Source organism: Sorghum bicolor, chromosome 1 (assembly GCF_000003195.3).
Source record: "Sorghum bicolor cultivar BTx623 chromosome 1, Sorghum_bicolor_NCBIv3, whole genome shotgun sequence".
In the NCBI taxonomy this organism is placed as follows: domain Eukaryota; kingdom Viridiplantae; phylum Streptophyta; class Magnoliopsida; order Poales; family Poaceae; genus Sorghum; species Sorghum bicolor.
Window position 1 is genome coordinate 62,264,822 of NC_012870.2, and position 11,125 is coordinate 62,275,946.

The following is an 11,125-nucleotide window of genomic DNA, read 5'->3' on the forward strand; positions in this document are numbered from 1 at the left end:
TTGTAAATTTTTTTGTCTGACAGAAGCTGATTAAATTGCACTAGTGTATCACTTTAACGTTGCATTATTTCTTTTCTCTCGTTTTCCACTCTCTTTCCATCAATTTCAGTTCACAAAGAAGCTGATTAAATTGCACTAGTGTATCACTTTAACGTTGCATTATTTCTTTTCTCTTTTTGCACTCTCTTTCCATCAATTTCAGTTCACAAATGAGTATTCTAACTCCTATAAAACTACTATCGCTTCTTCCTCCATATATAAACTAGCAGGTATTCCCGTGCAGAATTTTATAGGATGGGTTCCATCAGACTGATTACAATCATTAAAGATAAAACATCGAGGACCTGGAATTCTGCAGGCACACTGAAAAAGCTCAGTTAGTTGAAAAGGTCATAGGACATTTGCAAACCAAAGAATAGTATGAGGACACAAAAAAAAAATTTGCAATACATTGATTTGGTAAATAATAATTAAAACAGAACAGTATGTTACAAAATTAGATTAGTGTATTACGATTTATGTCCCCATTATTGGGATTTGGGAGCAAGGATCATCAAATACAGAGAAATCCGATCGATATGCAGATACACAACACTTTTTCCTTCAGTTTTTCAGCCATTTAAATTGTCAAACTCAGAAGCTTTTGTTTCTGCAAATCTGAAACCTCCTCCTGGGTTATCCCATGAAGAACTTGCACATAAAGGACTTTTATCACCTTCGTTTGCTGCCTATGTTGAGAACAAATTTGATTCAGATAACTGTTATGAGCAATACAAAATACTGAAGGAAGTAAACGTGGCATCCTAATTTGCCATAATGTTGCATGCCCTGAAATCAATACCCAGATGAAAAAGGCAACAGTAATAAGGCTTACATCATCGTACAAGCTTCCCAATGGCTAGGAGACATCAGCTTGCGAACTGGTAAGATATCCGGAAGTGAGGCGACCTGCTTTCGTGCTGCTATCGCTCCCTACCGCAGGGGCGTGCGAGTGCGAGGTGCTGGGGAGGGAGGAGTTAGATTCCGCCGGGCAACTGGATCGGTGCTACCGTAGTCCCCTGCTATGGAAGTGCGCAAGGGCAAGGTGGCAGGGATGGAGGAAGTGGCCGCAGCTGGGGCAGCACGCCGCCGGTGGAGGCCGCATCCGCACGGACGCGAGGCGGAGCCGGAGCCGGAGCCGGAGCCGGAGGGGCTATGGAGTTTGGGCGTGGATAGGAGCCATCGGTCGGCATCCGCAGGAGCAATGCGAGGATAGCGACGATGGCAGCGGGCGGGCAGAGAAGTGGAAGGGCTGAGGATGCCGTTGTTTCTAGAAGTGAGACGCGTGGAATTGGCTCCCGTTTACTGCTGTGCCGGAAGCAATGTTTTGTGAGGAGAATCGGAGGTGTCCCGTGTCAAACGCAACAGGAGCAGGAGAGAGAGAGAGAGAGAGGAGAGGATGGCCTTTTCAGGAAGTATGCACGCGTCAACGGTATTGGAGAGGTTACGATGGATCGGAGGGCCTCGGTGGATTCACTGTTGTGGGAGCAGTGATATGAGTCTGGATACTATTCATCGAGGAGGAGCAGTCTACAACTTTAAGAGTATAGGACTAGATAAGTGCTCGTGCGTTGCACCGGGAATAATAAAATTGTTACTCCCTCCGTCCCAAATTATAAGTCATTCCAAAAATCTTGGAGAGTCAAAGTTTTTCAAGTTTGACCAAATTTATATAGAAAAATAATAATATTTTTAGTATCAATCAAGTATCGTTAGATTCTTTGTTAGTTATATTTTCGTAGTGTACCTATTTTATGACATAAAACTTTATATTTCTCTCTATATTTTTGGTCAAACTTGAAAATGTTTTGACTCTCCAAGATTCTTGGAATGACTTATAATTTGAAACGGAGGGAGTACAAGATAAGATGCACCATAATCTGCAATAAGAATCATGTAACCTTGAAAATTTAGACATTTATAATTGGACACATTTATGTTTGCGGTTACACACTGACTTTACATTTTAAAAAATTGTTTAAGATTATAAAAAATAGACATTCATAATTGGATAAATTTATGCTATGCGCAAGTATTTTTAATCCAAAGAACATGAGTAGCAATTGCAAAACATAACCTACAAGAGCTGTGGTAAAACCTGCATGGTAGGAAGAGTAAGGTAAGATGAATTATATTAATACCCACTTTGGCTCTTGAATATGAAAATAATATCATTTGAAAAATTAAACAAAGCTTTAGTATTTTACCTTCCCTTCTGGGTTGAAGTTGAACTTTAAAGTGAACCATCTCAATCCTACGTCAACAAGAGGAGGTAGTGCAAGAAGGTCCCTAGCATGCATGAATAAGACAAAAGGCAATATTTGATATTTCAGATAGAGATCAATGGATTTGAACAGGTAACCTATATCTTTTGAAATGTGAACATATATGCTTTTGAATGTTTCTCAAGGTGCCAGCAAAGAAAAGTTGCTTCTAGCTAGACTTCTGATAATAGAAACAAATTCTAAAGTAATGGGCAATTGAAATTTGTCAGTTGGGTATTTGACTCACACTTCGTGAAGAATCTTTAGTATCTTTACTGTCAGCCCACCCATTGACATTAGTTTAATGGATCTGCCTTCCATTCATCATTCATCATGTGTGCTCCATAGCTTCGAGCTGAGGATGCAGGCAACAACATGATAATTAAGTAAATGTACAATCACCTCTGCCTCAATTTTGCTACTAAATGAGCATTAAAAATTATATGGATAGTCTCCAATGTTAAAAAAAGAGCACAAAAGTCAAAAACTGAATATAGCATGACAAAAAAGGATTAACGTCCAATGTTTTTACAGCCAGTAATAAAAATGAATGCTCCTAAAATGATTAGTGGCATGTACTGGCTATTGGCTACATGACAAAAGCACATTATGGAAATTACATGAAAAGGTTAATAATCCTGAAATACATGCATGGAGCTTAACACCCCTGGATCAATAAGAAGCACATTATGGTCGTCAGATCTGTATGAATCAGGGAAAATTTAGAAGTTGAAGTATTATTAGATGCAAAAGGTATTAGTTGAACATCAAGCATTGAGAAATGAAATTACTATAAAAAAAGGCACTATTAATGTTAGTGCAATGAGACATCCATACATGCCAATAGCAATAGTAGTATTAGTGGCATTAGCATTGGTAGTGTCAGTATTAGAATTAGCAGCAGTTTGTTTTTTCCCTAGCAGTATTATCAGTAGCAGGCTTTCATGTAAGTTTATCATTAGACAAAAAATGTAGACTGATAGGAAAAATGGATTTTATAGACAATAGATGCAGGCAACTATTATAGTAGTGCTAAGAACTAATCAGCAATACCAAAATCAAGAGATAAGCCGCCAAGCCTGTTATGGAACTCGTCAAAAGCACAAGACTTTGGTATCCACTTAAGCAGCCTGTGTTGATTCCTTCACATAACCATACATGCCAATGAAATAAAAAAATACATATTAACTTGAGCAATCTAGAACTATAAACTACCCATTAAGCACTCCTTATGTCCAATAATTCTTTATACTTAGTCCATAGAGTAAATATCATTTAGATTTCCACTGCTGCATTTCATAGTGGAGGGCATTTGCAGACTCATAAGAGTAACTTTCAGTCCATCTGGACAGGAACTGGAGGACTTAAATCACAGATTCAATAGAAACGAAGGGACAAAAAGAGACGGGTGCCAGAGTCATGCTAATCGATTATAGTAAAACCACCACTAATGGACACCTAGAATATTCAAGGATTGCTGCATCTTTGGATGAAGAACACGACCTAGCAAAGTAACGCACCACGACCTAGTGAAGCAACGTACAATGACAATAGCGTGGATCCAGTAAAGGACATTTGGTTCGCAGGCATAATAATTGCATACTCTTACAATTAGAACATATCAGACTCGATCGAATACCAAATGCTCGGGTCCTCAAAGGGTGGGCATACCTGTTGGTTTCTCATCGTGTAGTAGGTGAAGAGCCTGATAAAGATCTAGCAAAGTGACCGATGAAGACAGGAGCTCTCGGCGTGCGGCGGCGGCGGCGGAGACCTGAGCGCCTAGTATGACGAGGCATGGGTAGTCAGACAACGTCAGTGTGCGGGAGAGGAGACAGGTCGCGTTGCATGTTGGCGCGGGAGGCTGTGGCGGGGCTCGTCGTCGAAGGGGGCGGCGGCGTTGGTGTGATTGGAGGATGCGAGCGTGTTTGGAGGATACGAGCTCCTAGGCTTGACTGGGGGAGGAGATTGCCTGCAGGCTGCAGCCATCGCACATGCGGAAAGTGCTAGGCGTGGTCTGGGACTGGGAGCGAGCCCGCGTGCAGAATTGTCGGGCAGGGGCTGGGAGCGCGCTACACCAAATAGAAGGTGGACGGAACAGTTTTAAATGTTTTAGTTGTAGAGATAGATACTAAATCATGAGCATCCATTCTAAATTATAAATCACTTTAATTTTTCTATAATCATTTTAATTTAGTTTAAATATAATATATATCCGGATACATAGTAAAATTTATATAACAAAAAAAAACAACTTATAACTTAGAATATATGGAGTGAATCTTTAGGTCAAGAACTATAGTCTAGATGAATGAACATTTTTGCTTGGTTAGGTCAAGAACTATAGTCTAGATTAATGAACATTTTTGCTTGGTTGCAATTCAGACATTTTTTCATAGGCAGGAGTTACAGACTTTAAAAGGAGTAAAATCTATCACATATCCCTAAAGTTGTTTGTAGATGTCATATAGGTCCCTAAAATCTCAAAAATATATTTTTTGATCTTTAAAGTTAGTTCGGTATCATCTAGGGCCAACAAGGAATCCATATTTTTTAATATATTACTAAAATGTTACTAATATAGTATATATAATAAATATAACCGCATACTTCATGTATACATGCATGCTTAACATACATATCACTTTAGATTATCTAGTATGATCATATACTGCGTGTACACATATTTCGTCCGATCATATACATCCTAAATCTAGACATATAAATATAGAAGTAATTATTTCTAGCCATTAACTGAGGCGGTTCAAATTTTTGCTCGCCTTAAAGAGAGTTTTTAAAAGGTCACAATTAATATTTTTTGTATTAGTGTCTGTAGATTAATTGGTCACACATCTCATGCTCGACCCCAATCGTGGTTGTTATCACATGGACTATTTATTTATCGCTTATGAGACGGGGTAAGAGTTTGCTGGCTGAAAATTCAGCAGCTGCTATTGCTGTTTTGTTATGACAAAAAACACTATTTCATGGTTGAAATTTAGTGTTGATAAATTCAATCAAACATGTCCGGGGCCGTCTTCACCCGCAAGTCAAGTGGGCTTCAATGGCTTTCCGGGTCCGAATGATGTGATGCAGTGATCGAAGCTCGTTAGCTCACTCGGCTTGTGGCTGGCTCGGCTCAGCTCGACTCGGCTTGTTATCATAACGAGCCAAGCCGAGTCGAGCCAAGATTTTAGCTCATTAGCTATAATGAGCCAACTCGAGCCAGCTCGTGAACCGCTCGCGAGCTAAACGAGCTCCAATTATAGAGAAAAAGTCATCATAAACTATATTAGTTTTGTATTACTTCATGTCATGCACTTTATAAAATAGTTTATATGTATGAATATTTTGTTCGACTGGACTATTAGATATATTATTTTTTTATTATTAATATTTTTAAGCTTTAGATAAATGCAATATCATATTTTGTGTATTTTTTATACTTAGCTCGTGAGCTTAACGAGCCAACTCGAGTTTGTAACGAGTATGGCCTGATGGGCTGCATGGGTATGGCCTGCCATACCCTAGGCCCGGCCCAGCTAAGAGAGTAATACTCGGCGACTCCTTTCCTGGCGCTGGCGGCCGCGGCCGGCGTCCCGTCCTCCACCACCACCGTCCACCGGCCCTGCTCCCTGCGCGGCTGCGCCCTACTGGCTGCTGCTGCCGGCCGGCACCCGCGGCCCGTGCGACGGGGGCCTCCAAGGCCGCACTCCGCCGCGGCGCCGTCGGCTTAGGGGCCCGTGCCCGCGAGTCCTTCTCCCTCCGTGCCGAAGTGCCGAGCATAGCTGGTGAGAGCACTGAGCAACTTGTTCCCCTCCATCCTCTTCCTCCTTGCAGCTCTTGCCCTATCACGCTGACTGGCCGCGGCGACGGTGGTGGTAAGCATCGTCTCTCATCTCGGTGTCCTCCCGTCTTGCATATCGGTACTTTTGCTCTCATTCGCTTCTTACCTACAGTGGCGGAGGATGGCGTTGAAATGCGCGGTGAGGATACCGTCTCCGCGGTGGGCGTCGCGCCGTGGCTTGGTGGGTTCGTGGGTTTCGCTCCGCCCGGCGAAATGCGGCGCGTCGGGTAGGTAACTCATCTATGTATATGTAGTATTCTTTTTCGTTTTGCTGTGGTCTGTGCCTTGACACAAATTGGCCGTGTGTTCTGGCAGGAGGACGGGCTGTTGTGTGCGCTGCCGTTAGCTTCAGACCATGCATCGACATTCACAAGGTGCATATAAGTGGTTCCTTTGCTTTGTTCTGTTATTATACTTATATGTGTGTGTGAAAAAAATAAAAATAAAAGTACTGTGGACAGCTTTACATTTATACATGATTGTAAATTGGTGCCCCGGTTGTGTCATGGTATGATCAACTTTTAAGTATATCATTTTCTTTCCTGTGGTGTGGTTAGGCTGTGGACTAATGGTGCTAAAATTACCGAATTGTGGCAATCAGTAGTCATCTAAGATCAGAGTTCAGACACCTCACACCTGTGGCTGTAAAAGTACCGTTTATCTTATGAGATATGTTTTTGAATTTTCAGGGGAAAGTTAAACAGATTGTTGGTTCTACTCTTCGGGATTCATCCAATGATGGCATGGAACTTGTGACAAACTTTGAATCAGACAAATCTCCTGCAGAATTTGCAAAATTATATAAAGAAGATTTACTTCTTGGAGGACATGTTATAATGCTTGGCGCAGATCCCGCAAGCCAGGCTGCTGCACTGGAGGCACTACATGCATATCCTGGTGAGTTGTTATCTAGTTGCTGCAAGAACTGTGATTGCTCATTCGGTGTTATGGGGCATCAATTAGGGGCCCAGGGGCCACAGGATCAATTAGAGGGATTTGATCAGTTAAGAGATAGGATTAGATTTGCGTCAATTAGAGATAGGATTGGATATGGTTTGTTATGATTTGATTGGGCCTTCCTTAGGTGGCCAGGATTCCTCTCTATATAAAGGGAGGTGATGTACCAAGGAGAAAGCAATGGAGAAAGAACAAACAATCCAATTCCCCCAAATACTCTAGTCTCCCTCCACGCCGACTTTGCCCCATAGCATTCGGTTAGCCTCTTGCGTTTGGCTGTTGGATCAAACGCTGCTGCTGATGGATAAAAATGTTTATTTCATTTTCATCATCTGTATTCAATGCAATAATTTAAGTATATAGTCTTTCGATTGTGGAACACATGTATATCATAAATAATTATGGTTACTCTGGTTTTTGTTTTGTTAGAGTTAGATACAAGATGATTCTGCATATGCATACTGGTTTATGGTATCCAAGAAACTGTATTATGTACCAGTTGAGCTTATTTTGTCAAATATACGACCTTTGTACAGGGTCATGAAATTTACTGAACAGAAAGGTGGTATTTGTTGTACAACAATTAAGTTCATTGTGTTAATTTCCTTTCTGATAGGCTGGTGATGATTAGCACATAAACATATTAGGCTCCCACCCTGTAGATGGCTTTTGTCTGGTAGTATTAGGTGATACTCATTAGTCATTACTCAATGTACTTCAGTTACACTTATCTTCGTTGAAACCCTAATTTCTGTGAGATTACAGGGTAAAGTATTATCTGTCCTGTGCTTGTTTAGTTCTCTACGGTCACAGCCAACAGCCTTCTTGTGATGGAGACTTTTACATCTTCTAGTGATTTCTGTTAGTATGGTTTGTTTCTGCTGTAAGCCATGAGATGCCATCAATGACAAACTGCAATGAACATGGGCTATCATACTAGGTGGCTTGCAAGTTGGAGGTGGAATAAATTTGGAGAATGCAATGTCTTACCTTAATGAAGGGGCCAGTCATGTGATAGTGACCTCTGTACGTGCTCATGCTCTAAATCTGTGTAAACTTCGCTATTCTTTTTTTCCTTCATCATGTGATGTATTGTGTAAATGTTTTTGGCTATTCTGTACTTATGATGATATAATTTGGGCCTATCTCCATTATATTCGTATTTCTATTTGCTTTCGTTGGTCTAAATATACCACCGTTTCCTCAAAAGCCTGCATCTCTTGTCAGAACAAGGTTTATAGAAATCCTATCTCCAGTCACTGATGCATCACATCTTCCTTATTACTCTCTTGTCCAAGTTTCTACCACCACATTTTGTTTATTCCTTCCATGCCAATGTGATTTGCATCTTGGCTGCCTCAATTTCATCTCAAGTTTGTAGTCGCATTGCTGCCGTTGAGGAATACTTCATCACCATTCTTTGACAGCTCCTATTCCACATTGGGCTTGTCAATATTCTTACCTGGTCAATACCCTCAGTTGCCCATCCTCGCTGTAAGTCTCATCTCTGGATGCCACTTAGAACTTGGCGCAAGTAGATGATGTTATCACTTTTCAGCTGCTAGTATTGATGATTCTCTGCTAATAACACCTGCATCTTCTGCTTAAGCAACCTTTGATGACAGTCCTAATCTAGTTCTAATGTGGAGGTGAAAGCTTTTTTCCCTTATTGCACTTGTTTCTTTGTTTGATAGTTATCATTGCTGGATATTATTCTTTGCACAAACATGCTTTTACTGCAGGTTGCCTTGTATATTATTTGAGTATCTGCAACTCATGTATTCAAGTCTTTTATGTAGTATGTGTTTAGCGATGGCAAGATGAACATTGAAAGTCTGAGAAAACTTGTCGAGCTGGTTGGGAAACAGAGGCTTGTGCTGGACCTTAGCTGTCGAAAAAAGGTACCAAGTACATAGGGCAATTATGTTAATTTTCATTTTATGATGCTAGTTTCATGTTTTGGTTCTTTTGCATCTGTGAAAACAAGTGAACAGTGTGGGGGTTGTGATTTGCTGAATATGCTGATAATATATGCAAATGCAATGAAATAGATCGAGTGAAGTAATCATTTTAACTATTTTATTTGAACTGTGGTAGATGCATTCTTATGTGTGCACTCTTTTTGTGGCCGCAAATGCTACTCTTCATTGCATTTTCTTTACGTAATCGGAGAAAGAAAGCGAGCATATTCCTTGTACAGACACTTTTTTTCATCTTATTTTCCACTCTTTCAGTCTTTGATTATCTTCTAACCATATTGTTCCTGGTTAGGATGGCAGATATACCATTGTAACTGACAGGTGGCAAAAGTTCAGTGATGTGTTTGTGGATAAACCGACATTAGAATATCTCGCTGCCTTTGCAGATGAGTTTTTGGTTCATGGTGTTGATGTGGAGGGCAAAAGGTGCATCTATGTTCCTTGTCATCAAGTCTTTCTTTTATTGATAGAAATTCATATTGCAACATTGACATGACCATATGGGACAAAATTGCTTTGCAAGTTGTCATATCCTATTATCCTGACATATATATGATGGACCAGTTTTTATATACCGATTTGAAGTTCTGAAATTGTTTCTTTTTTGAGCCTTTTTATATAGAGATATATTTTGTCCTACCATTGGAATTAATCTGCTGCTCCCAAATGAAAATCTTACTACATATCCTCTCTTTTTTGTGAGTGTCAACAATAAAAAAAAATGCCTTTTATCCCAAACAAGTTGGGTACATAAACTACCAACAAAGGGAAGTATAAAATAAAAGACATTATTAATTGTAATAGTACAAGGGGATCGAAAACCTAGCTCTTTGTTTGGAGTTTAATTTCGAGTTTGATCTAATTCTCTGTTTGGATTGATTATCACTTTGTATTATCTAATTAATTTCCATATTCATCCATGTTAAGTACTCTAACTCACCGAAACTTGATTTCTTATATTCTGAAATCTTGTTGGTAATCCTGCTCTTGCAGTTTGAAATTTGCTATTGTCCAGTTACCTTGATTCTGTTTTAAGCTAGGATGTGAATTACAGGTTAGGGATTGATGAGGAACTTGTGGAACTATTGGGGCATCATTCACCAGTGCGTACAAACGTCAAATTTGGACTTCCAGTTTTCTTTTCTGGATCTTCCTTTCATTATTTATATATTTTTTCTCCTGTTTACTGCATACTGTAATCTTCACTAATTTTACAGCTTATGCTATGCTCAGCAAACTATACCAAAATAGGAAGCAAAGAATACCCCTGTATTCTCTTTTATAGCAAATATTTTTTGATGGTGATTATTATTTCAAAAGCAATGAGCTAACTTGACTGTGGTCATAATTTAAAATTCTCTTTAGTCTTTCTACAGGTCTCGGTCAAGTCAAATCAAAGACTAGTTGATTAGCCATCTTTCCATGCTTATTTCTATTTATCTCAAAACTGTCACGCGCGATAACTCATGAAGATTATCAACAAATGAAATTTTAATATATTTCTGTGCAGATATGTTATGTTATAGTGTTTTTGTTCCTGTTTCTAAGCTCACAGCTGTTTCTTTGACTCTGTAGATCCCAGTAACTTATGCTGGGGGCGTGTCAACAATGGATGACCTAGAGAGGATAAAGAAAGCAGGCAAAAGTCGAGTAGATGTAACTGTTGGGAGTGCTCTAGATATATTTGGAGGAGATTTGGCCTACAAAGATGTTGTCCTTTGGCACAAGAAGCAAAGTATGGTTGGCCAAGTGTGAAGGAACATGTGGTATTGATCAGTATTACCAGTTCATATGGTTCAACCTTCGACACAAAGTATACTTTCTAAACATTCTGTTGCAAATAATTCAGTTGGTCTTAAGTGAATACTTGCATTCTAGTTTCTAAATTCTTTGTTTTAGAAAAAAATGTAGCCAGGGTAGTGCCCATTATATCTATTTTTCTTAAATCGTTCGATTTATTTAATGTTGATGCTAAACTTGTACTCTATTTTTTACCATTCATATTCTCCTATTTAGTTCAAAATTTTGAATCCAAAAAA

At 39.6% G+C, this 11,125-nt stretch overlaps 1 protein-coding gene and 1 long non-coding RNA gene across 3 annotated transcripts; one reads left to right on the forward strand and one right to left on the reverse strand.

Moving 5' to 3' along the window:
- Positions 1,790–4,323, reverse strand: LOC110431791. Its single transcript, XR_002449250.1, has 4 exons — positions 3,975–4,323; positions 2,551–2,658; positions 2,247–2,328; positions 1,790–2,137 (listed from the first exon to the last, which is right to left on the reverse strand). It is a non-coding gene; the product is annotated as an uncharacterized LOC110431791 (long non-coding RNA).
- LOC8066036 (1-(5-phosphoribosyl)-5-[(5-phosphoribosylamino)methylideneamino] imidazole-4-carboxamide isomerase, chloroplastic) lies at positions 5,871–11,125 on the forward strand. 2 transcript variants are annotated; one of them, XM_021451967.1, is made up of 9 exons: positions 5,871–6,094; positions 6,263–6,377; positions 6,466–6,524; positions 6,840–7,047; positions 8,048–8,133; positions 8,907–9,008; positions 9,379–9,512; positions 10,141–10,189; positions 10,662–11,125. In XM_021451967.1, the coding sequence occupies exons 2-9, from the start codon at positions 6,272–6,274 to the stop codon at positions 10,839–10,841; spliced, it is 924 nt and encodes a 307-aa protein (XP_021307642.1). In that variant the 5' UTR covers positions 5,871–6,094; positions 6,263–6,271; the 3' UTR covers positions 10,842–11,125. The 2 variants fall into 2 exon arrangements, with proteins under 2 accessions (XP_021307642.1, XP_002465114.1); XM_002465069.2 differs by having other exon boundaries at positions 5,872–6,184.

Excerpts from the sequence above, each read along its gene's own strand:
- LOC8066036 (XM_021451967.1), top strand. The coding sequence starts at position 6,272 with ATGGCGTTGAAATGCGCGGTGAGGATACCGTCTCCGCGGTGGGCGTCG. Across the intron at positions 8,134-8,906 it reads GTCATGTGATAGTGACCTCT|TATGTGTTTAGCGATGGCAA; the intron begins GTACGTGCTCAT and ends TCTTTTATGTAG. Across the intron at positions 10,190-10,661 it reads TATTGGGGCATCATTCACCA|ATCCCAGTAACTTATGCTGG; the intron begins GTGCGTACAAAC and ends TTGACTCTGTAG.